This window comes from Phodopus roborovskii, unplaced genomic scaffold (assembly GCF_943737965.1).
Source record: "Phodopus roborovskii unplaced genomic scaffold, PHOROB, whole genome shotgun sequence".
Lineage (NCBI taxonomy): Eukaryota > Metazoa > Chordata > Mammalia > Rodentia > Cricetidae > Phodopus > Phodopus roborovskii.
In genome coordinates this window covers 1,082,183-1,107,821 of record NW_026126606.1, presented here as the reverse complement: position 1 = coordinate 1,107,821, position 25,639 = coordinate 1,082,183, and the positions used below count along the sequence as shown (strand labels likewise).

The 25,639-nt window shown below is 47.4% G+C and overlaps 1 protein-coding gene across 1 annotated transcript in view; it reads left to right on the top strand.

Moving 5' to 3' along the window:
* Positions 1 to 25,639, top strand: part of Asap2 (ArfGAP with SH3 domain, ankyrin repeat and PH domain 2) — a 149,063-nt gene that overhangs the window by 74,668 nt on the left and 48,756 nt on the right. Inside the window, 6 exon segments of the mRNA XM_051205959.1 lie at positions 10,090 to 10,164; positions 11,458 to 11,507; positions 13,886 to 14,015; positions 16,382 to 16,467; positions 22,141 to 22,216; positions 22,437 to 22,523. Coding sequence (XP_051061916.1) covers positions 10,090 to 10,164; positions 11,458 to 11,507; positions 13,886 to 14,015; positions 16,382 to 16,467; positions 22,141 to 22,216; positions 22,437 to 22,523 — 504 coding nt within the window.

Here is a 25,639-nt window from a genome sequence, read left to right as displayed (position 1 = left end):
GTGATCCTGCCCTGGTGGGTGGTTGATTCCCCAAGTGGGGTGGGCCCTTGAGAGCTCTCCAGCATTTCCTTCCTGTTTTTCTCCCCCAGCCTCTCCTAAAGGCTCCAGAAGGCCAGGTCAGGCCTCAGCCATGTTCTCTGAGGAGGTCACAGGCCAGCAAATGTTTTCATTTCTCTAGTGGACTCATCCCAGAGACAGCGGCTGTGGTGGTGGTGGTGGTGGTGGTGGTGGTGGTGGTGGTGGTGGTGGTCTATGGGGCTGTGTCTGTGGGTGGGAAGCAGGGAGGGTGGTATATGAGTTTATTACAGGAAGGGCAGAGAACAGGCTTTAGGGCTGTCTCTCTACTCATCTTCACTTGAAAATACTTTCTTTCAAGCAAACAGCTGTCACAATGCTTAGGTTGTTTTGTTTGCCAGTTTGCTTTAACTTGACTGAATTTGAAACCTCTTGGCATTATAAAAATTTGTCACCCTTTGTCACTGCCCCAAACATTGACAGGCTACATACTGCCTCTTGGAGCCTGCTTCCCCTAGGATTGTGGCAGATGTGGTTCAGAAGGGAGAATGGGCCACCTTTGCACAACCCAGGGTTGACATGGCAAGTTCCCTAGGGACAAGTCACTGTGTTTCCCAAATTCTGAGTCAGCCTGAGTAAGCAGGAAAAAGGACGTGGGGGAAAGAGAGTGATGCAGAGGGCAGAAGACATTAAAGCAGGCGTATACGCAGGACAATCTGAGAGAGACCTGAAGAAACACTGCATATATAGGGGGAGATGGGATGTTTCTGGTTATTGGAAGGGTTGGAGGTGTGTGAGACCATTAGTGTTTGAAAGTATAAAATTAGACTCTGGGGACAGCCTGGACTACTGAGTGAGTTGCAGTCCAGCCTCCAAAACTACAGAGAAACCCTGTCTCCAAAAACAAACAAAACAAAACAAAAATCTTAGGGCTAAGGAGATGGGTTAGTTGGCATTGTAGAATGCTTGCTTCGTGTGCATGAGGGTGTGAATTCAGATTCCCAGGTTCCATGTATAAAGCACACTTGTAATTCCATTGAAGGCTAAATGGGAGACAAAGCCACGTGGACCCCTGGAAGTTGGCAAGCTAGCTAGTCTGGGCCTACACGGCGAAGTTCCAGACCAATAAGAAGCCTGGCTTGTATAGAACGCAATCTGAGGACAAACACCCAAGTTGGTCCTCTGACCTCTGTACTTGGCGTCTGTGTTTAAGCATTTTGCATGTTTCTCTCTCTCTCTCTCTCTCTCTCTCTCTCTCTCTCTCTCTCTCTCTCTCTCTCTCTCTCCCTTTCTCTCTCCCTCTCTCCCTTTCTCTCTCCCTCTCTCTCTAAAACAGATCAAGAACTAAAGGGAAAACATCAATTAGGAAACAGTAAGGATAAACCCCCAGCTAGCCTTGGACACAGCAGCAGAACTGGAAATTCATAAGATGTGGCGATGCCCTGAAATCCTCAGGAAAGAATAGCTCTGCCTGGCCTCAGGCCAAAGCCACTGATCTTGAGCATAATATTAAAGATGTTAGCACACACACAGGGCTCCAGATGGTTAGGTTAGCATGGATTAGGATAGCATGCATTGCTTCTCTGAAATCCCTACAGGATGTGCTTTAGCAAAGGAAGAGGAAAACAGGAGGAAGTGTGGTTCCGATGGGAAGGTCGACAGTGAAAGGCAATTGAGGAGATGCAGAGAGCAGCCCCCCCCCCAGCTGGGGGTATTGGAGGCGGGTGGGGAGACACTTGTGCTCTCTCCCCAAATCCCCAGGCAACTAGCTCTTAAAATGTCTGCTCACTCATCTCTCTGGACTTTCTCAGCTTATTTTAGATACAGACTAAAACCAGCCAGGTGCTTTCCCACTTTTTTAGCTCGTTTAATCTTTCTTCCAATTCCATAAATTGAGTCAGTTTTACGCCTGCTTTATAGAGTGGATGATGGAGGGCCCCGATGGTGTACAGAACTGAAATATCTCTACAGAGGACAGGAACGCTTGGTCACTTTGAGAGAGTACTGCTAATAAAGAAAGGCCACCCCAACATCCCACACCTTGGGGTCTGGAGTTACTCTTGTGTGGGCAGTTGTACAGCTAACCTAAAGTAGTTCTCGCCATCTCTTATTTTCTCTACAAGCACAGAGCAGAGCAGATCAGGGCCTCGATACTGTGCCTGGTTCATTGCTCACCATACTGTGGCTTTGCCACTTTTAGCACTTGAAAACTGTCACCGAGTGCACTTGCTGTCAGACCGCAGAGTGGAAGTCTCAGGGCACCATGTGGTGGTAAGCATTCGTGGTGAGGCAAATATGGGCATTAGAGATTCTCTGTTTCCTTTGCTTCTGGTGAATGCCATGCACAAGAGTTTGTCCTACTACCTTGTGAACATGGGGTGCATAGGCTAAGTGATTTATAGGACCTTAACTGTTGAGAGACTGAGCTAGGTGTTCATGTATAACCCAGACTGGTGGGCCTTTCCACTGTTGACACCCAAGGAGGCTGCTTATTGGGATTTGGAGGGATGGAAGGATGGAAAGTGAGAGAGAGCAATGTAGGGTTAGGTGCAGTAGAGAGACATGCAGACAGCCTGAGGGCTGGGTTCCCTGCTGAAAGAACAGGGAGATAGATGGCTTGCCTCATACGCCAGTGTGGAAGCAAACTGAACAAGCAGGAAAGGAAAGGCTTGCAAAGCGCTGCTGAAGGCCTAGGTGGTCTTTGGGGGTTGTTCTGACCTGGGAGTTTATGAAACTTGGCCCTGGAAACTTTGAGGACTTGTGCCTCGCTTTAAATTTCAGACCTTTCACTTTGTGGAGTGTTGGTCTTGTTTTCCAGCAAAGATGAAGACAGACAAAAATCTTCCATGAGCCTAACTTAGCGCTTGGGGGAACTCAACTTTTCGGGGGAGGGGGTGTACTTTCAAAGTCTTGTTTTGGGTCACCTGTCCCATCCCGCATTTTGGGGGGGGGTCCTTTGGTTTCCCACCAACATTTAAAAAGCATTTAGTATAGTTGAAAATCTCAACTCTACCTCTTTCCAAAAAAAAAGTAACAATTACCACCTGCCTGTTTGGAGGTCTGGAAGGATGCTTCCTAAGCAGTTGGGACAGACAGCTCCAGGGAAAGCCAACTTAGTATGAAATGAGTTTTTCCTCCTAACAAGGTGAGACTCTCACCCTTAAAAAGCCTGAACCATCAGGGCAGAAAAAAGAGAGAAAACAGACAGCTTCAGAACTCTAATGTTGCAACATCAAACAGGTCACAAAGGCCGTGTGGTTTCTTAGACTTTGTCCTCCTTCTCAGATGAGCGTGAGAATCCTGGAGAGATTTCCCGAGGACCACTTCTGTGGAGAGATTTTAATGACAAGCTTCAACCTGGAACTGATTTCTGCAAGGTCAGCTGCAGATAAATGTCCTCATCTCTGGGAATGGAAAGTAGAGGAGGACTTCACAGTCGCTGAACCTGCTTAAGGGAAGACCAGAGTCCATCAGAATAGGAGCCAGGGAGGCGGGGCCTGAGGACGGAGTTAGTGTGAGAGCCACAGGACCCAGAGCTGAGGAATTTCCACCCTCTCATAACAAAAGAGGAACCAGGGGTACCACCAAGCATGTCTTTCCTTTGTCATCATTGCTCTTTGTAGCTGCCTGGAATTAGAAGATACCATAGCTGTGAGAGAGGCTCTGTGTGAATGAGCAGCAGCGAGTAGCTTTAGTATGTGATCTGCCTGGTGGAAGGTTATTCCACTTTACCTGCCTTTGCCTCCTGAATGCTGGGGGAGGTGGGGAGCAGGCTTCCTAGGCTGCCCAGGCACAGAGGAGAGCTGAGACGGGACCTAGGGCTGGGCACTTGCTGTACACAAGCTGGTGCTGTATGGGCCAGTGAGTCCCACGTCATCTATCTTTTATGAGCACCTACTGTGTGCTTTGCAGGCGACTAGCGTTCCTGGAGTCCTAGCAGCCTTGAAAGCTGTCCCTCTCTTATTGTGGTGTGAAAATTGATGGTGTTTTGGCAGCTGGCTTTCATTTGGTCTTTGTGTTAAGGATAAAGATCAGCATGGGCTCCCTCTTTCTTTTGTAATTAAATCAATTGTAGAGGTGGCTCTGCTGCTGGTGAGACAGGGTAGACTGCATCTGCCCCCTAGGCTCCCCCATGTAGAGTGTGTGTGTCTGTGTGCTCGCGCACGCGTGTGCACATACGTGAGCTCACATATGTGTTACATCGGCTAAGGCACCAGCATCCATTGCCCAGGGAGTGTGTCCCATCAAGCACAAAAACCAGATGGTTTTGCTTAGGAAGATTCCTGGTGTATGTGTGACCCATACCTTGCATGCAAGGGGATGGGTCTTAAGGAAGCGTGGTAGAGATGGCTCTTCCACGAGATGAGAGCCCTCTTACTCTGGAGGGCCTGGGATGCTCTGAAATGCTCTCATTGTGGAACCATGACTCTGACTTCACAGTTCTTGGCCCAGCTCTACCTGTTCCTGCTTGTATGATTTGGGGACAAGGTAAAGGCCTTAATCCTGTTTCCATATCTCTTCAGTGAGGAGAGCAGAGCATATTTCTCAGGATGGTTGTGACAGTTAAATGGAATGAAATGTCCCTATGCTATTTGGTGGCATATTCCACCATTTTATCCTCCAAATATCTTCTGCTTGGGTGTCCCTTGTTCAGACAAGCAACTTTGAGAAGGAACACGGAGAACTGTCCTTTCAGCCTGGCAGGCACACCTATGTCCAGGGCCTTTGTGTTAGCCATTCCCACTGCCAAGAGTCTTCTTCCACCAGGTTCTCATGGTTCTCTGTCCTCTGTACTTCAAGCTCTGCTCAAATATCTCCTAAGGACACCCTGACTGTCTTTGAAAGAGTCCTTGCCCAACACATGATTACAGCATCGTCATTTGTGTTGTTGATAGCTACTCCTAAACTGGAAGCAACTCTAAAATCCATCAACAGCAGGATGAATGAATCGTGCTGTGTCCACTCCCTGGAGGAGACCCTAGCATTGAGGAGGAAGGGACCACGGGTAGATAGACCAGCATGAATGAATCCCAAGGAAACGATGCCAGACGACGAAGGGTGCATGCTAAAGATTCCACCTGTAAGAAGTGCTGGAAGGTGGGAGGTTTTGCTTGGTGACAGGAGCAGGTGAGGAATAGCCTAGAGACCAGGAGTGAACATAAGCAACTTTGGGAGGTGGCTGGACATTGACACAATTTCATGGGTGTTATAATCACAGGCCATGGGAGGAACTTACTCCTGACATGGGGCTCAGCTGTGTAAATGTGGAGAGGCACAGGCAGTTGGCATCCATTCTGCAAGCTAGTATGCCATGCCATCCATCAGTGCTACCTTGCACATGCATCCTAGATCTTGGGCCCAGAGAGATAGGTAGCTCTCTGGGTTAGAGCATGGGGCAGGTGAGACATTCACTGCTTTGTGGGCCCAAGGCGAGGTGTGAAGAGCTACAGTCAAGGAATCTTAAGGCCCAAAAGTAAAATAAAATAGGGTGCAAAGGTGGAGTTGGTGGGTGCAGTGCCACACCCTTCTAGTTACTAGTTCTGGTGTTCAGGGATGGTGTAGACCTCCACTTGATGCGTGTCCCTGTCTTGCTGGCCCAGGCCCTTCATTTGTACTTAGGAGATTATAGACTTTTGCCTCCAATTTCCTGAGTTCATCTTGTCCAATGAACTCAGGAAAGACTGGAAGAGGGGAGGAAGGAAAGACTGTAATTTTAAAAGCTTGTGTGTTAGCTAACAGTAGTTACAGCCTTGATTAAGCGGTCATTGTATTCAGGAGTGCTCACTGCTTCCAAGGCATCTTACAATACTAGTTTACAGCAGAGACTCAGCGGTTGCCTGAGGTTGAGTTAATCCTCGCCTCAGTGTCTGGGCCAAGGTGTTTATTCCTGCCCAGTAAAACTTGGCAGTGGAGTGTTTAACAGCTGCCTGTGTTTGATCGAGGTTGATCGAGTTGATGTGAAAATAAAAGAGAGGAGAGAGGCCTATGTAGAAGCAGGTTGTCTTTAATGAAAGCTATAAGGGGGGAGGGGAGGTCTTTCAGGGGTGGAGTCTGTGTGCCCAAGGGGGTGGGGCTGTACCCAAGGGGGTGGAGCCTGTGCATCCAAGGGGGTGGATGTACCCAAATTGGTAGAGTGTGTGCTCAAGGGGGAAAAAGGATGGATTGGTGGATTTACACATTTGCTATAATATAGTCAGTTATACCTTTCTTGCTGTTGTCAGTTATTGTGAGGCAGGGTCTTGCTTAATAGCTGTGCTAGCTACTTTTCTGTCAACTTGACACAGGCTAGAGTCTTTGGAGAGGAGGGAGACTTAATTGACAATGCTTCAGTAAGGTGGGGCTATTGGCAAGCCTCTAGGGCATTTTCTGAATTAGTGATTGATAGAGGAGGGTCCAGCCCATTGTAGGTGGTGTCACCTCTGGGCTGGTGGTTCTGGGTTCTATAAGAAAGCCATGAGGAGCAAGCCAGTAAGCAGCGCCCTCCATGGTCTCTGTATCAGCTCCTGCCTCCAGGTTTCTGCCCTGCTTGTGTTCTTGTCCTGACTTCCTTCAGTGATAAACTACTAGCCAAATAAACCTTTTCCTCCCCAACTTTCTTTTGGTCATGGTGTTTCACTATAGCGACAGTAACTCTGACTAAGACAACAGTCCAGACTGGATTTGAACTTGGAATCCTGCTATCTCAGCCTCTAGAGTGCTGTGGTCACAGGCATGAGCCACACCACATGCAGGTATTATTCACTGTATAACTGAATCCTAGTGTCCAGATGGTTAGAGGACGTTTGTTGATTGTCCCACTCTCGGGCCACACCCCATTCTGGGAGCCGTGTAGCGCTAGTTTTTAGAACCTACCAGATGCAGGTAGGGCCTGCAAGTGCCAGAAGAAATTCAGAACAGGGAAAGCCTAGGGAGTGATGGGAAGAGGAAAGGAATGATCAATTTCTGCTGGGAACAGTAGAGTTTGAGTTCTGCTGGGAGGGAAACAGCGCTGGACAGAGGACATTACAACCAGGGAACAGATTGAGGACAAGTACTGAATTGGGGAAGCAGAGTTAAGGAGGCTGAATGGAGAGATGAAAGCTGCAGATGACAGGCACTGGGCTGAGAGCAGTCACCTCATGCACAAATAAGCAGTTTGGTATCCCTTAGCAATATGGTTCTAGGTAAGTCTGGTAAGACTGAAGGAGGGCTTGGCACAGCCAGGGCCTAGAAGCCTGTGGCAGGGAGCAAGAGATGCAATCAGTGCTCTGTAAGGAGAAGGCATTGGGGTGGCTGGGACATGGGTGTAGTTGTGGAGTACCTGGCAGGGCGAGATTGCTTGACCTAGCGAGGCTTTGTGGTGCAGAGCCAAGGGACATGGCAGACCACTCCCTGGTGAAGTGGAGGGAACAGGAACACAGAGGATTATATAGTCAAGAGCTCCCCAAGGGATCAGCCTTGATCCTTGGCCTTGCAGGAGGGAGGGGTAAGCGTCTGCAGAGCCCTGTGTCCCTGCAGGGTCTTGCTGTCTGTCCACAGTGGAAACCCAGGTTCAATTGCTCCCAGGATTTAATCACAGGCAAAGGCTACTTCATTACTGTCACCCAAAGGCCTCGATTTCAACAGAGCTTTGCAATATTTAAAAGTTGATCCGTTAAAGTTAATCCTCACAGGTCACGGCAGATTTCAGTGTGCCTTGGGCTGATGCCAGGCCCATGACACATGCTGACTCACCTAATACTAAAGCAACGTTACTCAAAAATTCGTTTTAGGAATGACAGTCATTAATGAAGCTCTCATTTGGCTGTGTGGGGTTTTTTTTGTTTTTTTTGGGTTTTTTTTTGTTTTGTTTTTTTTTTTTTTTTTTTTTTTTTTTTTTTTTTTTTTTTTTTTGTGGTTGCTGTTTTTGTTTTTATGCCAGGATCGTTGCATGCATTTGCAGTATTGTGCAAGTAAGTTCCAAACTCACCTGAAAATTTCATGTGCTAAGGGCCTAGGAAATGACTCAGCAGGTAAAGTGTCTGCTGCCAGCTGAGCCTGAGAACCCAAATTTATTAATCCCTGGAACCTACATTAAAAGGAGAGAATGGGTTCCGATAAGTTACCTCTGACCTTCACACACTTGCCATGACATCCACATGCCCCTCCTCCCAAATAGTAACTAAAGTTTTATATGCTGATATTACTGTCTAGTAACCCACATTCCATATTGTCTTTTGTTGGGGATAGGGGGTCTCACTATGTAGTCCAGGATGCCTAGGAACTTTCAGAGATCCACCTGCCTCTGCCTCCTGAGTACTGGGATTAAAGGCATGCGCTGCCAAGCCCAGATATATTCCAGATTGTCTTTTTTTAAATGGTGCATATGTTTTATCTTCCTATTCAAGGTAGCTATACTGAAAAGTAAGTTCCCTTTGCTAGGGTTGAGTGTGAATGCTGAGGTTCTACCGTCCATCCTTTCTCCTGTTTCCTGTCCATTCCTGTGACACAGACATAGGACCTGCTGACATAGTGTGGCAGAGGTTTGCTGATGTGGGGGTGGGGTAGGCTGAGCCCAGGAGGAAGCAAGGGCCTCTCAAGCTTATATCCATGTGGGAAGGCATCTTGGGGTTCAGGGCTTGCCTCTGTGCTTCCAGGCTAGAGATTTACTGTTCACACTCAGCTTACATTTGAGGTACCCTTGAAGCAGCCCTGCTTGCCCATGGAGAACCCCAAGTATGTCAGGAAATTTTGACTCCCTAAAACTTGTTGCATGGTGACAACTCAAGACAGCATTTCTGGGCTCTTGCTGCAGGGAGAAAGGGGGGCTGGCTCCTTGACTCCTGCCCTTCCCTTTCTCAGCTTTCTGCTTTTTCCTCTTTCCAGCTGCAGCAGACACACACACACACACACACACACACACACACACACACACACACACACTCACTCACTCACTCACTTGGATGCTCAGAACTGCACCACGCTCACACATGCCCCCTCTCTCACACACTCTCACTGACACACAGTCCTCTGTAACATTTAACCCCTGCATACTGTTTCTTTTTTTTTTTTTAAAACATGAGAAGTTGCAGTTACCTTTATTTTTTTAATCAATTTATTTTTATTTTATGTGCATTGGTGTTTTGCTGCGTGCATGTCTCTGTGAGGATGTCAGATCTTGGAGTTACATACAGTTGTGAGCTGCCGTATGGGTGCCAGGAATTGAACTCGGGACCTGTGGAAGAACAGTCAGTGCTCTTAACCGCCGAGCCACCTCTCCAGCCCCACATACTCATCGCCTTCAGCATTGACTCACACGCCTTTCTCAGTTGACAGAAACCTGCCGATCTGCCTTCCTCTCATGCCCATGTTGGGAGCATGCTGGCTGGGTCCCACATAGCCCTGAGTGGGCTGATAGCAGTGCCCTTAAGAAATAGGCTGTGCCCTTTTGTTCCAGGCTCTTGAGTGATTGAGTCTCTCACTGACTGAGATAGGTTTAGGTTTTACTCATTGTAACTTTTCACAGTTTAACAAAGGCTCCTAGGTTAGAAGCATACAGACCTGGGTCTTTCATTAGCTGTGTGCTCACTTTCACTTCTGAAACAAAATGAGTGAGTGGATGAGGCCACCACACTGTGCTGGCCAGGCTGGCCAGTGTCCTTTCCCAGCACCCTTGTCATCTGTCTTTTCTTGGCTTAGAGAGGACATTTGTAGATGGAAGTTTCTGTCCCACCTGCTCCTGCAGCCATGTAGTCCCAAGTAAACACACAGAGGCTTATATTAATTATAAACTGTTTGACCGATGGTTCAGCTTCTTATTGGCTAGCTCTCTCCTAATTATTAGCCCATTTCTGTTAATCAGTGGCTGGTCTTGGCTTACTGGAGAATGCCCAGTCATCCTACCTTCCCGCTAGCTACATGGCGTCTCTTTGCGGCTCACTCTCTGTGTTCCTCTTCCCAGCCCTTCTAGTCTGGTAGCTCTGCCTATACTCCCTGTCTAGCCACATTGTGCCTGTCTGTTGGCCGAAACAGCTTTGTACATCAACCAGTAAGAGAAACATATATTTACAGCACACAGATCTGATGTTGACGATATTTTCTGTTTTTCCTCCTTAGATTCAGAATATGAACAACATCATCTCCTTCCCTTTGGACAGCCTGCTGAAAGGAGACTTGAAAGGAGTCAAAGGGGTACGATCAAGTCCTGATGTTCTGACATCACGGGAGTCACAGCGGCATTGGCTGTCACCCCCACCCGTCACACGAGGCCACAGGGATGGCGTCTGCTTTGTTTCCTTTCATTTGATGTTTTGATGCCACCTTATGCAGCAGAAGCTGCGCCTCTTGCCCTGTGGACTCTCCTATTGCTGGTGCTGCATGGTAAAGGGAGAACACAGAAGGAGGAGATGAGCCAGTTGGAGACTAACACACCAGAGGGTTCCCTGGGGCCGCTGTAGCACAGAGAGGCAGTGGAATCTGCTTTCCCAGCCGCCATGTTGTGCTTCACTTCTAGGAAAGGATCCTAGCAAGGACAGAACTCTCATAAGCATGAGCGACTATGTGTCTTGCCCTCTGGAAAGGCCTGGATGTTTACACCCCTGAGGCCTTGTAGTACTTAGTAAATGCAAGAACTATTATTAGTCTCAGGGCTGGAGGGATGTTTGACAATGTCCTTGAGAGACCCAGGTCTTTGTATGTGCATGTGATGGCTGGGTCTCATCTAGGCACATCTGGAAGCCTGTCTGGACCATCTTGAGGGCCTCCTGCTGTGTCCCTTGGAAAGCATGCAAGGAGAGAACTGTTAGGACAAGGGACATTACATGTTTTCCCTGAGCAGGCCGGGAAATCAGGACAGCTGATTTACCAGGAAACAAACAGCAAACAAACAAAAAGCAAGGGGTAGGAGGTTGCCTTCCTTGGAGGAAAGACACATCCCCTAGTGACAGCATGGATCCACACCATGTGTCTGGCTGTCAGGAGCAAAAGGGCAATTTCACAAAGACCTTCCATGGCCACTGGAGACACAAACATCAAACACAAAAGAGAATGTTGTTGAAGGGAAACAGAACTGTGTGGGAACCGTTTGACAGGCTTGGAAGCCTCAGTAATTTTTTTTTTAATTACTAGCCACGCCTTATTAGAGATCTGAATCTTCAGCTCTCAACACTGAGTGCAGAAGGGAAGCCCAGGGAAACAGGAGAATAGGATGAAGGTGGATGTGAATATGGACGATGGGCACGTTGTAGAACCTGCTTTTGGGTGTGGCTTGTATATTCTGTAATGCGTTTTTTAAAATGAGAAAAGGTAGCCAGCCCACTCCTAGTCTCAAAGCTTCTTACTATATTTTTTTTTTTAAAATAAGATCCCATACATGACTTTTTTCAGAGCCTAGTGAATGTACAGAACCAGTCTAGGGATACAGATGTTTGCCCTGCACACAAGTTAATGATTAAATAAACTTACTTGCTGCCCCTCTGTTTACAGGATCTGAAAAAGCCCTTTGATAAAGCTTGGAAGGACTATGAAACCAAAATGTGAGTGTCTTTGTTTTTATTTATTGTTATTTTTAAGTAGATGTAGGTAATTTGAGATTTCAGTTTTAAATCAGGTTTTTGTTGCTTGAAGGAGTTGTCTAAATAAACCTAATCCAGGAAAGAATTTGCCTAAAGCTGTGTTGCATGATGGCACATGATGCCAGGTGTGTCTGTTGTCTGCGTTCAGGGGTGGTGGCTTCTTCCACAAGCTCCTTGGTGTCTTGGTGGTTCTAGAGCAGTATTTCCTGTTAGGTCTTCCTGGTGACTCATTAAACAAACAAACAAACCAACCAACCAGAGCTGGGTAGACAGCTCAGTGATAAACCATTGACTATGCAGATGTGAAGGCCGGAGTTTGAGTCCTCAGAGCCCATGTCAAAAGCCAGCTGCAGTGGTGGGCCTGTGATTGCAGTGTTCCTGGGTAAGATGGGAGGTAGACACTGGAGAGCCAGGTTAACCCTTATACAGTGGCAAACAAGCCTCTGTCTCACACGGGGCAAAAACCAAGGACTGACACCTGAGGCTATGCTCTGACCCACGCCTTCCTGCCAGGGTCCACACACAGACACGGGCACACCTGCACACGCAAAGGTGTTGTTTTGTCTTTTGAAGTGTGCTCTTAGCTTTGGGTCCTTGTTTAATCTGAAATGCCGGATCTTGTTTTTAGGACTTTAAGCCCCACTGCCTCATTTTCACTTGGTTTCTATGTTGCTAGGGAAGGATGTAGTGCTTAGGGCTCCTTGACCCTGAGACCTGAGCCATGGTGTCTGCTGAAGGCCAGTCCGTTCTTGGCTAGCTACAGGCAGATAGAACATTTCTCATCAGTTTTTCATTCCCAAGGCAGGGAGAATAAGGCCAGCTAGAAAAAGCTAGTGACTGAGGAGGGGGAGGGAGAGGGGGCTGCTTAAAGGTTTCAGTTATTTAAATGAGGGAGAAATGGACAATTTCTTCAAATGCCTTGTGTTGAAATGCCTGGGGGCCGGAGGCATTCCTGATTGGAAAGACACTTCGTACGGAGGCATCCAGTGAAGAGAAGGATGTTAGGAAGGAGTCATTGCGGATGCCACCCTGGGGTTTTTCTTCCATTAATGAAAGATCGCAAAGCACAAATCCAGTGTCACACCTTGATACTCCACCTGCGGGGCATACTACATTTCTGTCTGGAAATCGCCTTGCTATCCCGCCTGGAGTTTCACTGATGGCACCCACTCATACACTCAGAAGGAGTAGAATGAAACTGGGAGACCTAGAAGGTCTGTTCACCCCAGAGAGACTGCCAACCATTACCCCTGGCCACTTACCCTTTTAACTGTGCCAAGTAGTACCACATTGCTACTACTACTTACTGGGGCTGCCACTTGCTTGCCCACCATCAAGAAGTTATTCTTTATCCACGAACATGGACAGTTCCTCTATCTCAAGAAGCCTTGCCATGCATAACTAGATTTTAGATGTCTTCAGGGTTCCTCTGCAGTAGCTCTGTACTGAATAATTAGATGCATGGCAAGTGACTGCACAATGGTATAAGGGTCTAGAGGCTGTAGTTCTCCATGGTCACAGGTCCATTAAGGTGCCCGAATTCACTGGACAATGCCCCTGCCAAATGACCTCCTACCTTTCATGTTCTTGTCACCGTCAGAGTATTAGGTTTACCTTGTGTGCCCGGACAGAAGTGTATCTTCCACATACAAACACAGACACACGTGCACACCCTCTGCCTCCTGTGACGGGAACCCTGATAGCCTGTTTAATCATAAACAGCTTTAAAAGAAAATGCCAGCCATGTCTCCATGTGTGAGCCAAGGCCCGGCAGGAAGTGACTCTGGTGCTTTCCATGGCCCATGTGACTCTGTGACATGGTTTCCCTTGGTGATGGTTCTCGGTGTGTGTCTAGCTGGCCGGGTTATACCTGAACTGCACAGATGACATTTAGGTAATGTAGCTCAGCAGGAAGTCACCGTGGAAAGGGACATGAAGGAAGAGAATGGATAAACGGATAAACAGGGTGATGCTATAGTGAGAAAGCACCATGCAAGCCAGAATAGCATGTGACTCTGCTAAAGGAGGCACAGAGAATGCTAGTGGAGGTCTCTAGAGAGAGACTGGCGGAAGTGCAAGGCCTGTGTGGGTCCTCCATTTCAGACACAGATCACATCCAACAGGTGCTTAGGCGGTATCTGTTGAGTGAGCAGAGGGAAGGCCAACTGTGACACTTTCCCATGACAACACAGTTTGCTCTCTGCTAGAGTTGAGATGTCACCTGCTCTGAAGAGCGTAGAGAGAGTTTGTCTCAGCAGATGATTCTGAGGCTGTCTGTCCAGTGGGGAGTGCTGTGCGAGCTGCCTCTTGACTTACCCTTGCTTTTTCTTCACACACAGAACAAAAATAGAAAAGGAGAAGAAGGAGCACGCCAAGCTGCACGGGATGATCCGTACTGAGATAAGCGGGGCTGAAATCGCAGAGGAAATGGAGAAGGAAAGGCGATTCTTCCAACTGCAGATGTGTGAGGTAAGACTCTGGGAAGGGAAAGCTGGCCAGGCTGGGCCACAGGCACAGACATCCTCTCCAATGTGGTCTTCTCCCAGAGACCGTGGCTTTCCTGACAGCTGGGCTGCATTTCCATGCTAAAGGTTTGTTTCCTCCCTGGTGTGCGGGTTTAGGTTAGTCTCACACTAGCCATCTTTACGGAGAGAGACTGCAGGAGATGCGACTTAGGGTTAAGGGACTTGCTGCTTAGTCATGAGGACCTGAGTTTGGATCTCTGCACCCAGGGCAGGCTGTCCACAGCTCCAATTCCAACTCCAAGGGCTCTGACACCCTCTTCTGGCCTCCAGATGGACCTGCACCACATGCATGTGAACACACACACACACACACACACACACACACACACACACACACACACACACACACACACACACAGAACCCTCCCTCCATCCCCTTTTTTTAAATAGAAGAGGGAACTTCAGAATGTCCTCTCTGGCCTCCCGTACTTTCTCACAAGAGTTGGCTGGAATACTTTTTCTTCGATGATTTTAAGAGCTCTTATTATACCTCTGGAAGTTGGCGAAAGAGAGGGAGGCATGAAGAGTCAGCCAGAAGACATCCATAGCACCCACAGCATCCTTGCTGTCACATTCCCAGACACCACCTGACCTAGGGCTCTTGCTTCCTGTGGCCTTGGCCTGTGTCTTGGAGAAGGACAGAGGGGAACTGGCTCCAGGAGTCTTTATCTAGGTCAGGTTCTGAGGAGCGTGAAGGCCTTTGTGTGTGAGAAAATGGCTCCGTCTGTCCCTGGAGCCTGTGTTAGGTTAACTCCAGCCCAGTGGTACTTGTTATACCTCTAAAACAGGGCACTATTTAAAAAAAAAAGCCATTGTAGACCTTCCTTCCTCTTCTTTATATGCTTTATGGATTGTCTCTTACAGTGAGTTCCGGTAAGCAGAATTTCCGGGTCAAAGAGCGTACACATTTTAAGTCTTGATACATTGCCAAACATTTTATTAATGATTATATTGTTTTGGTCCATTGCCAGGTATCCAATTAATGTGAATAACTATCAGAATGAAAGGAGAACAGGACACATAGGCAGTTCTTACAGTTATGGTTTCAGAACAGTTTCCTGTCCCCTCACTGGCTTGCACAGTTGGCCTAGGAGGTTCTTGGACTTGGGCTCACCCTGAGACAGCTGGGAACTCACAGGGTTCACTAAGGGTGGCAGGTTTTTCTGGGCCTTCCTGTCTTGAACAGGAGAGGCACTCACTCTGGATTCCTTTATTCCTTTTTTCTTTTTTTAGACAATTTATTTTCATTTTATGGGCATTGGTGTTTTGCTTGCATGTTTGTCTGTGTGAAGGTGTCAGATCTTGGCATTACAGCAGTTGTGAGCTGGCATGTGGGTGCTGGGAATTGAACCCGGGTCCTCTGAGAGAAAAGCCAGTGGTCTTAACCGAAGAGCTAACTGAGCCATCTCTCCATACCACCGCATTACAGCAAGGGGAAAGGGGTTTTGTAGAGACCTTGTTCTGTATAGTTTTAGGAAGGGACAGGTGCATTTTATAATGTCAGGGCTTCCTGATGAGAGGTCCCTCATGGATTCTCCAGGTTAGAGGTGGCTTTGATACAATTTAATTTAAAAACTCACCTTTCGGCACTCATATATAAGGGAACTGCTTTGGGTCAGCAACACGGTAACAAAATGTCAGCTCCTGGATGCTAGCTAGCAGTTAGTGTGGAGCTGACAAATGAAGGGACTTGAAGCTGGGTGTGGTGGCACATGCCATTGATCTCAGTTCCAGGACAGCCAGGGAGGACACTGTCTCAAACTAAATGAGCAGGGACCTGGGTCGAAGAAGACACATAGGAAGCTCCAAGAGAGTTAGACCTTCCTTCTCATTGCAGGCGTTCCTCCTCCCATGCATCTAGAGTGAGCTTGTCCTGGCTGGGTATGGTAGACTATCTAGTTAGCAGGATGTGTGGTCCTTAAACATTGGATTACCTGGCCAGCATAACCATGTAGTCACGTTTGCAGAAAGCACCCAGCGGCTACCACAGATCCTGCCCAGCCTGCTAGCTGTTAAAGAAACCAAGAGAGAGTCAGTCTTGAACAAGTGCGGCTCAGTTGGCTTCATGCACACCTAGTGTGCACAGGGCCCTGGGATCGTCTCCAGCCCTGCATAAGCCAGGTGTGGTATTTAACACCTGTATCCCAGCACTTGGGAGGAGGGAGCAAGGGGATCAGAAATTCAAGGTACTCCTTGACTGTATAATGAGTTCAAGGCTAGCCTAGGCTACAGGTGACCCTGTTACACAAGAGCTCCTGATGTCATCCCAGCTGCTGATTTCTGCGATCTCTCTTCCTTGTTTCTCAACAGTATCTGCTGAAGGTCAATGAAATCAAGGTTAAAAAGGGAGTGGATTTGCTTCAGAATTTGATCAAGTACTTCCACGCCCAGTGCAAGTAAGTGCCCCTTCTTTATGGTGTCTTTTAATGCTCCTCCATGGATGGCAGTTACCAATTGATATCTTTGTGTTGAGAAAATAAACACTCACTTGGAAATTACTCTGTGTGTGTGTGTGTGTGTGTGTGTGTGTGTGTGTGTGTGTGTGAGAGAGAGAGAGAGAGAGAGAGAGAGAGAGAGAGAGAGAGAGAGAGAGAGAGAGAGACTATAACTAAATAGTATCTCACTTTTGGCCTTGCATGTGTGTGGGCCCAGGTTCAATTCCCAGAACTTGGAAAAGAAAGAAAGAATTATCGTGAGCTGGGGTTGGGGATGTAGCTGAGTTTGTAGAGTGTTTGCCTAGCATTCGGGGGGGGGGGGGTGTCTTGGGTTTAATTTCCAGTCCTATATAAACCAGTGTGGTGGTACACATCCATAACCCTGGTGCTCCTAGGAGGTAGAGGCAGAAGGAGCAGAAGTTTAAGGTCATCCTTGGCTATGTAGAGACCAGCCTGGGCTACATGGGATCCTGTCAATGAATGAATGAATGACTATGGGAGGAAAGAAGTGCCCAGAATACAACACAGATGGGCCTTGACTATGTAGAGGGTAGGGAACCAGAGACATAAGATCACATTGTATGACTCTGTGTATTTGGCAAGCCAGGGACAAAAGCACGTTTACAGACAGAAGGCAGCTTAAGCAGTTACCATAGAAAAGGAAGTGTGCCCTTGCTTTGGGAGGTGACAGAAACCTTCTAATTGATGCTGATTACACAGCACTATCAGGATTCTGAGATCTACTGCAGTGTACATTTCAAAGAGCCATATCATGGCTTGAGGATTGTGTCTCAATAAAAAAAATAAAAGTGTGGATACAGTATTTTAAAATTGACAATAATTTTCAAATACATTTTCTCCCCCTTTTTGTAGAGGGCAAACTTGTTTAACCTGACATATGGCCCCTGATTTTGTTTGTTTAGAAGGGAAATGGTATTGATTTGATGAATTATATTTAGACAGTACTTTCATACATTGCTGGTCTTAGAAAGTCTATAGGAAAGAAAGAGAAACCTCATGTTCTGGGCGCTTCACTTTGCTATGGAGGTCAACCTTCTACACGGTTCCTGTTTCTGTCACAGGCCCCTGACCACTGGCATGAGTACACACCCATGACATCTTTGCTCACTCACCCGGTAGACTTTGATGGAGCCCGTGTTTGTGTAAGGCTTTATGCAAGGTTCTAAAATAAAGGATGTGGTTGGGGAGATGAACTTAGGAATCGGGTGTTTGCAGAAGTGTTCTTGAGGCAGGAGCTCAGCAGTTAAGAGTACTGTCTCCTCTTCCAGAATACTCAGGTTCAATTCCCAGCACCCACATGGCAGTTCACAACCACCTGTAACTCCAGTTCCAGGGGATCCGACTCGTCTTTTGACGGCTGAAGGCTCCTGCAGGCATGTGGTGGGCATACATACACTCAGGTACACACACATACACACACACATACAGTTAAACAGATACATCATTTGAAAGAGTAGCCTCAGACAGTGGACTGCCATAGAGTAGTCTGGGATGACATAGCAGGGATGGACTTTTGAGAAATCCTTCGGAGGTCAAGTTGCCACACCGGTTTGTTTACCTCTCCCTGAATGGGTTTTGCTGGCTGCTGGTGTCCCTGCTGCACTTGGAATGTCCTTCCCTGGAATGCCCTCTGGCTTCTGCTCCGGGCTTCAGGAGGCAGACACTTAGTCTGGTTGGCTCACGAGTAGCCCTGATGGATCAAGTCTCATCTCCCTGCCTCTGCAGCGCCCTCTGTGTGTGCCTCCCAGGTGCCATCTCCACGAATGCCTATGTTGAGGGGTGGGTGCTCTGAGTGGTCCAGCCACATATGTGCAACAGGGCCTTGTGTGCTGGCCCCGAGACTGCTTGGCTATTGATTCTCTGTGTGGCTGTGGTGACTGCATGCTTCCCTGTGGTTGTGATCGGGTGGAAAAGACTGGCCCAGGGTCATTGGACCTGGAATTTCTAGAATTTTTAAGGTGGTTTCCTCTGACAGACCCAAAGGGAGGGCCTGCTCAGCAGATCGGCAGCTCCAGCCCCATAACCCGGTTGTCAGGCTGCGTAGGAAGTGGGTTGCTTCCTTGTTGAGCTTTTATTTTTAGGAAAAAGTTATTCTCAGATTTCCTTTTTCTTCTCTATTTTGCACAAACTATCAGTTGGGTAGCAACGGGCCACTTGTGGAAAGTGAATTGCTTGACCTTTTATGGACACGAGCTCAGTAACCTTCAAAAATATGAATCTTCCAGTTTCCTCCTTGGTCCAGTGCTGCTGTAGGCGTCTGTAGGGGTTGTATCCTCACACGGTTTAATTCATCCTGGGGAGGTAAAACAAAGCATGAGAGGCTTGGCTTCCAGACCCTGGGAACCTGAGGCCACGCGTATGTCCTGCATGGTATGAAGTCCTTTACACTCTCGTCAGGTGCCCTGGTCCCCAGCCTCGCTGCTTCCTCACCACAGGGTCCTCCACGTGGCGTCTAGATCCTTAGAATGACTTCCATGCACTTTAACTTTGCTTCTTAAATTCATTTTTGATTGTTACACTTGTAATTTGTTTTTTTAAAGTATTTTGAAGACTATATCATGTTTTGTTGCTGTTGTTATTGTTGTTGTTGTTTTGTGTGTGTGTGTGTGTGTGTGTGTGTGTGTGAGTGTGTAAAGATAGCACTTGCATCCTTGGAGCAGCTGATAATTTGTTGTAACTTCTACTGCTGGAGAGAGAAAGAGAATGTTGTTCTGTTATAGATGATAGAAGTAGTCAGGCATTGGTGGTGCACACCTTTAATCCCAGCACTGGGGAGGCAGAGGCAGGAGGATCTCGTGAGTTTGAGGCCAGCCTGGTCTACAGAGCGAGTTCCAGAACAGGCTCCAAAGCCACAGAGAAACCCTGCCTTGAAAAACAAACAAGCAAAAAAGAAGATAAAAGTAGGGCAGCCCTTGAAACAGTAACTAAAAGGAGGCAATGACACTCTGAGATGTGGAAGGGTGTATTGAATTGCCTTGCACTTTGAGAACATACTGCTCAGAGCTATGAGGGCCAGCTACTACATGAAGGACTTGGGATATTGCCTTGATGAGGCTTGGGAACTGGAGCTGTGGAGGAGTTGGCTCTCATGCCAGGAAGGGGTGGGTGCCATGGACAGATCCTCAATAGATGAGGTACCTGTCCTGGTGTGATGGTAGTGTGAGCATGAGGTGTTTGGTACAGTGTGAGAAGTCCAGGAAAGAACCAAAGATTGCATCTAATTGTTCTGTTTTCAAGACTTGAGAGGCTGGTTGAACTGGCTAGAAAATGTCTAATAGGAAGAAAACAAAGAACATCTGATTTGATAACACTAATGGTAAAAGCCCTTTGGCTACAGCTTGGAAAAAAATACTAACTGGCTTTGGGGAAAATTTTACAGGGGACACACATCTATGAGTATCACAGTGACTGACGGACAGAGGTCACTGAGACAACCCTTAGCTCTCTTGCTTTGAAGCCACTGTGGAGCCAGCCTGGCATCCTCCATACAAAGGGCACAGCAGATGGGAATCTGAAACTCAGAGCAAGAGTTGGGGGGGGGGCATTATAGGTAGATTTGTAAGTTTGACAAAGATGAAAACTACATTTTTAGTTCAACTCTGTGTCACTCTCCAGAGTGTACTCTCCAGGAAATGTGTGTGTGTGAGCAAGCCAGTTTCTCCAGCCCTTGACTGTACCCTTGCTCTCTCCATCTACCTCAGGGAGAGTTGCCAAGCTGCAGAGGTGCCTAGGGCTGTGCACCTGTTCCCTCCCCAGGGACCGCTCGCTGCCTTTGCTTGCCGCCATGTTCCCGCCTTTTCCTATACTTGTATTCTCTGTCCCCTATGTTTATCTCCTCCTTTCTGTGCTCTGTCTAGCTTACCATAATTTAGAGTGACCAAGGAGATCATCACATAAGGAAAAACTAAAGCACTGGGTTCACAACAGTAGGGCCCAGTTCCTGGTTCCTGTGGCCCTTCAGTTCAAGATTTCCTTGTCAAGTTAGAGAGCCCAGAGAGGCCAGGGGACCCAGCATGTTTGCTCTAACTCTGGCCACAGATATCTGCACAGATCACACTGACACAGGGCCTTAATTGCTAATCCAGAACATGTGTTTGGGAAACAAAACCCAGTTAGATCCAAAATGTACAGTAACTATATGTGTATCTAAAGTGTGAGATAAGAGCATCCTAGCAGTCTGGCCTCAGTACGTCCTGTTAGCTTGATGTCATGGTCCATAGCCCTGTGTGTGTGTGTGTGTGTGTGTGTGTGTGTGTGTGTGTGTGTGAGATCACTAAGTTAAGTGACAGGCTACATGGTTTTTACAACCCTTCTGTCTTGTGGCACACTTATTATGAAAGAGTCTCATGGGGCCATTGATGAATTTAAAAGGGAAAAAGAAAAATCACCTCGGTGAATATATACTTGAGACCCAGGTCTCTTTCTTCCCTCCTCCCAGATTTTTATTTGTCATTTATTTTTGAATTTGTGTCTGAGACAGGTATGTGACATATGCATGTTGTGGGGGTGACCCTGAGGTCAGGAGACAACTTTGGGAGCCTGTTCTCTCCTGTTTCTGCCACTGTGTGTGGTTCTAGCCAATTCTCTTATCTTCACTTTGCTTCTAACCGTAGGAGTTCTGGGATTAGGGGTGAACTTCTTCTATAGGTTTCCCAGGAAGGGTTGAGTTCTGGTTGTCAGGCATATAAAACAGTGACTTTCCCTTCCCCTTTCCTATAACTCACAGCACGGTGCACTAGTAACTTTGCTCCTTGTTGTGATAAAATAGCCTATATGTAAAATAAGATTGTTTCTTATTTAAATAAAAAAGGAGGAAAAAAAAGAGTGGAGGTTTGCTGTGACTCCTGGCCTGTGTAGATGGAATCTGTCAGAGGGGAAGTTTCAGGTAACAGATGAGGTGCCTGGTCATGTGGTGTCTGAAAGCAGATAGACCAGTACTGGCTTTCAGCTTGCTTTCTCTGGGCCCCCAGCTCACGGGATGGTGCCACCCACATTCACATTGGTCTTTCCTGCTTGGTTAGACATTTCTAGAAATAAATGTCCTTGCACACAAATCTGGATGTGAGTCTCCTAGGTGATCCTAAGTCCAGTCAGGTTGATGGTGAAGACTGACCAGCATGCTTTGGGGCCATGCTGAAGACTAGCGACTTTGTCTTAAGTGACCTCACAGCCTTGAGTCCCTAGCCTTAGGAGATTCCTCTTGTTGTTTAACCTTTAAAACCCATCAAGTCCTCGGTGCAGATGGAGCCCGGCCATTCATGTGTGTCAAAGTTGCCCACTTTCTTTCTTGCACTGTTTCCCACTTAACTGTTTCCTGTCGAGTTCTCTTGCTTGCACTCCATGTCGTCAAAGTCCTCAGTGTCTCTGTCCAGAGAGTCTGGTAACTAGGAAATCAGGTCTCCTTCTGTGTGAGGGGAGGGGAATGCTCAGGCTCACTGTGATTCCTTCTCTGTTCATTTACAACCTTGTTGTTTCATTCTGGCTTTGCTGGACTGTGCACATTTCTGTTCTTCCAGGAGCCACATCTCACCGAGCCGCCTTCCCTCCAGTAGTCTCATGCCTAACAGCCTTCACCCCTGTGACACCCAGTCTCTGCTTGTTCTTTCCCCCCAGCTTTTTCCAGGATGGGCTAAAAGCGGTAGAGAGCCTCAAGCCTTCCATTGAAACGCTTTCTACAGATCTCCACACAGTGAGTAGCCTCCCTCCATATGGTGCTGTGACCATTCAGGGCCCTGTTTCTGTAACCCTGTGCATGCCTACTGTGCTGTGTGGAGAGGACTGGCCCCGTGGTGCTGAGGGGTGGTGTGAACAGGCCATCCTCACATGTGCTTATGTGTGGAAATACCATGATCTGCTACATCTAAGTGTGCCTTTGTCTTGCTTTTCTCTGCTTCGATTGCTCTTCAAAGATCAAACAGGCCCAAGATGAGGAGCGACGGCAGCTGATACAGCTTCGGGATATTTTGAAATCAGCATTGCAGGTTGAACAGAAAGAGGTGAGGGGATTTAAGATTGGAGGATATCACACACACACACACACACACACACACACACACAGAGTGTGGCCAGGTGTGAAGCTTTTCTTGCTCTGCCACTTTCTGGTAGTTCTATTTGTCACATTTATACCCTAAGTTCTGTCCCTGGACTCTGTGATTTCCCTGTTCTGCTGTGTGTGAACTCTCCCCATTGTGATCTCTCCCCAGTGTGAACTCTCCCCAGTGTGAACTCTCCCCAGTGTGATCTCTCCCCAGGGTGAGCTCTCCCCAGTGTGAACTCTCCCCAGTGTGAGCTCTCCCCAGTGTGATCTCTCCCCAGTGTGATCTGTCCCCAGTGTGATCTGTCCCCAGTGTGAGCTCTCCCCAGTGTGATCTGTCCCCATTGTGAACTCTCCCCAGTGTGATCTGTCCCCATTGTGAACTCTCCCCAGTGTGATCTGTCCCCATTGTGAGCTCTCCCCAGTGTGAACTCTCCCCAGTGTGAGCTCTCCCCAGTGTGATCTGTCCCCAGTGTGATCTGTCCCCAGTGTGATCTGTCCCCATTGTGAACTCTCCCCAGTGTGATCTCTCCCCAGTGTGACTCCCTGCACTGTGAACTGCCCCCACTGTGAACTCCCCCCCCTTGTGAATTTTGCCCTGTGTGAACTCTCCCCAGTCTGTGAAGCAGGGACATAACAAGTTCCCTTAAAGCCCAAGGCCATTCTCTGTGCAGTTAGTCTGGGCGTGGTGCCACATACTTATAATCCCAGCACTTGGGAGTCTGAGGCCAAGGTGCTACATGGTGAACTCAGGCCAGACTGAAGTATGTAATGTTGCTTTGCATACAGATCAAATGAAAGATGAGAAGAGAGCTGGTAGGATGACCAAGAGGCTCAGTGTTTCTTGCGTAAGCTCGATAGCCCGAGTTCAAGACCCAGATACCACAGTGGAGGGAAAGAACTAACTGGAAACCATTGTCATGGCACTTGCCTGTCACACAAACACTAACAATAACAACAACAATAAGAACAACACCACCACCACCCACTCTAACAGGTGCTTGTCACACAAACTAATAACAATAATAATAATGATGTCTACTCTCACAGGTGCATATCACATAAACACTAGTAATAATAAATAATAATAATGTCTATTCTCACAGGTGCCTGTCACACAAATAATAATAATAATAAATAATGCCCACTCTCACACACAGATGCATATCACACACACACTGATAACAATAACAAAACAATTTTTTTAAGATAAAAAAAGAGTAGGGAAAAAAAAAAGAGTTGGGGCTGGAGAGATGTCTCAGAGGTTAAGAGCACCGTATGCTCTTCCAGAGGACCTGAGTTCAATTCCCAGTACCTACATGTTGGTTCACAACCATCTATAATGGGACCTCTTGTCCTCTTCTGGCCCACAGGCATACTTGCAGATCACTCATGCTTAAAATATAAAAAAATGAAATTTAAAAAAAGATAAGTTTACATATGGCTCCACTGCAGTGGCAGCCATCCGTGGTCCTTGCCTGTTGTTTCTTTGGTGTGATGGCATCTTTGTGTCCCCACACATCACAAGGTGACAATAATATGGCTTAGGTGTTATAATGAGTAACTTTGTCTCTAGTCCATTGTTGAGGTTAGCCCTGAACCTCTAGGCTCAAGTGATCCTCCTGTCTCAACCTCTGAGTAGAGGGATATAATGGGAATTTAGCATTAAGTCCTCTTCCTTTTCAGTAAATTTAAGTAGCTGCTTAACAAAGCATAGTTCTTAGTCTGTAACTGAATCTCGTTGTTTTTCTCCCAAATGCATTCACCTTTGTGACCGAAGTCTAGGAGAGTAAGTACCCAGTATTTTCACAGATTGAAGAGTTCCGCATGCTCCCCTCATAGATAATTTCCTCATATAGCCTAATGGCTAGTTCATTTCAGCTTTCAATGTCTCCTCTTTCACTGTGGTACATGGTTTTCCTAAAAAGACCATATTGTTCGGTTGCATAAGATGGGTGAAATGGAAAATCGCCATGTTTGCTGTACACTTCTGCTGTCATTCTGTAAGCCCTCCTAGTCCATTCTGAGCCCTTTCTCAGCAGGGCTGACCCTTAGCGCCTTCTCCGTAATGCTGCTTTGCTAGAGACTGCCCACAGTAAGGCGACCTTTCCCTGGTCCCCACAGTGCTAGCCTGTGATTTCAGATGATGGTCCTCACAGTAGGGAGTAGAGAGGCTTGAGAGCTGGAGTGCTGTGAGGTGGCTGCTCTCCAGATCTCTGGTGTCGATGGTCTGAGGAGGCTCTAACCCAGGAAGAAATGACGCAGTGGGAAATGAGGAGGCGTGGCTGGGCTGGCAGCCGTTGGTGTACAGAGACTGGGATGGGTCTGGCTGTGCAGAATTTGAGGTCTGAGTTAACGGCTTCATCAGAGAGTTGTTACTGACGGTTCTGCAAAGATATAAAGCTTGACCGTGCAGATGACAAGTCTGGTGGCTTTTCACTGTGGGCTGAGCTAGCTAACCTATTTGCGGAATCTTCTTTCTTTTCCCTGGCTTTGTGCCTGGTGACTCCTATCAGACCGAGTTCTTAATGCCCCTGATTGTGAGGATGTTTCTTGCATCGATTGCTTTTTGGTGCTGATGTTCAGTCATGGGCATTCTATGGACACAGTAGCAATCCATTAACAAATGCCAAAAGTCAGGTTGCATGTGTTTCCATCTTTTCCTGTAATGTCTGGGCATGGCTGCTTTACCCTGCTTCCCTTCAGTTGGATTCTCCTCTGAGACTCAGAAAGCTGACGTGTCGGATGGACTTGAGCAGACTGTGACAATTCAAACTGCCTGTGTAATAGAGAATGACATGGAAGTTCAACCATGGCCCTCAGACGGTGCCTTCTTGTTTGGCAGGAGCGGTGACTTCCTGCTCCCCCTGTGAATGTCAGCCTAGGTCAGTACCGAATGCATCAGTAGGTGGCTGCCAGCTGCTTTTCTTTACCGCCCTGTGGCTGTACTTCAGTTTGGGATCCTGGCCTTTCTCCCAGTGTTTCTCACAGCACCCTGGTTATATTGTTTCCCTCTAGAGAGGACACTTATGTTAGATCACTTCCGTCATGAAGAACCCCAGACTTAGAGAACCTGTG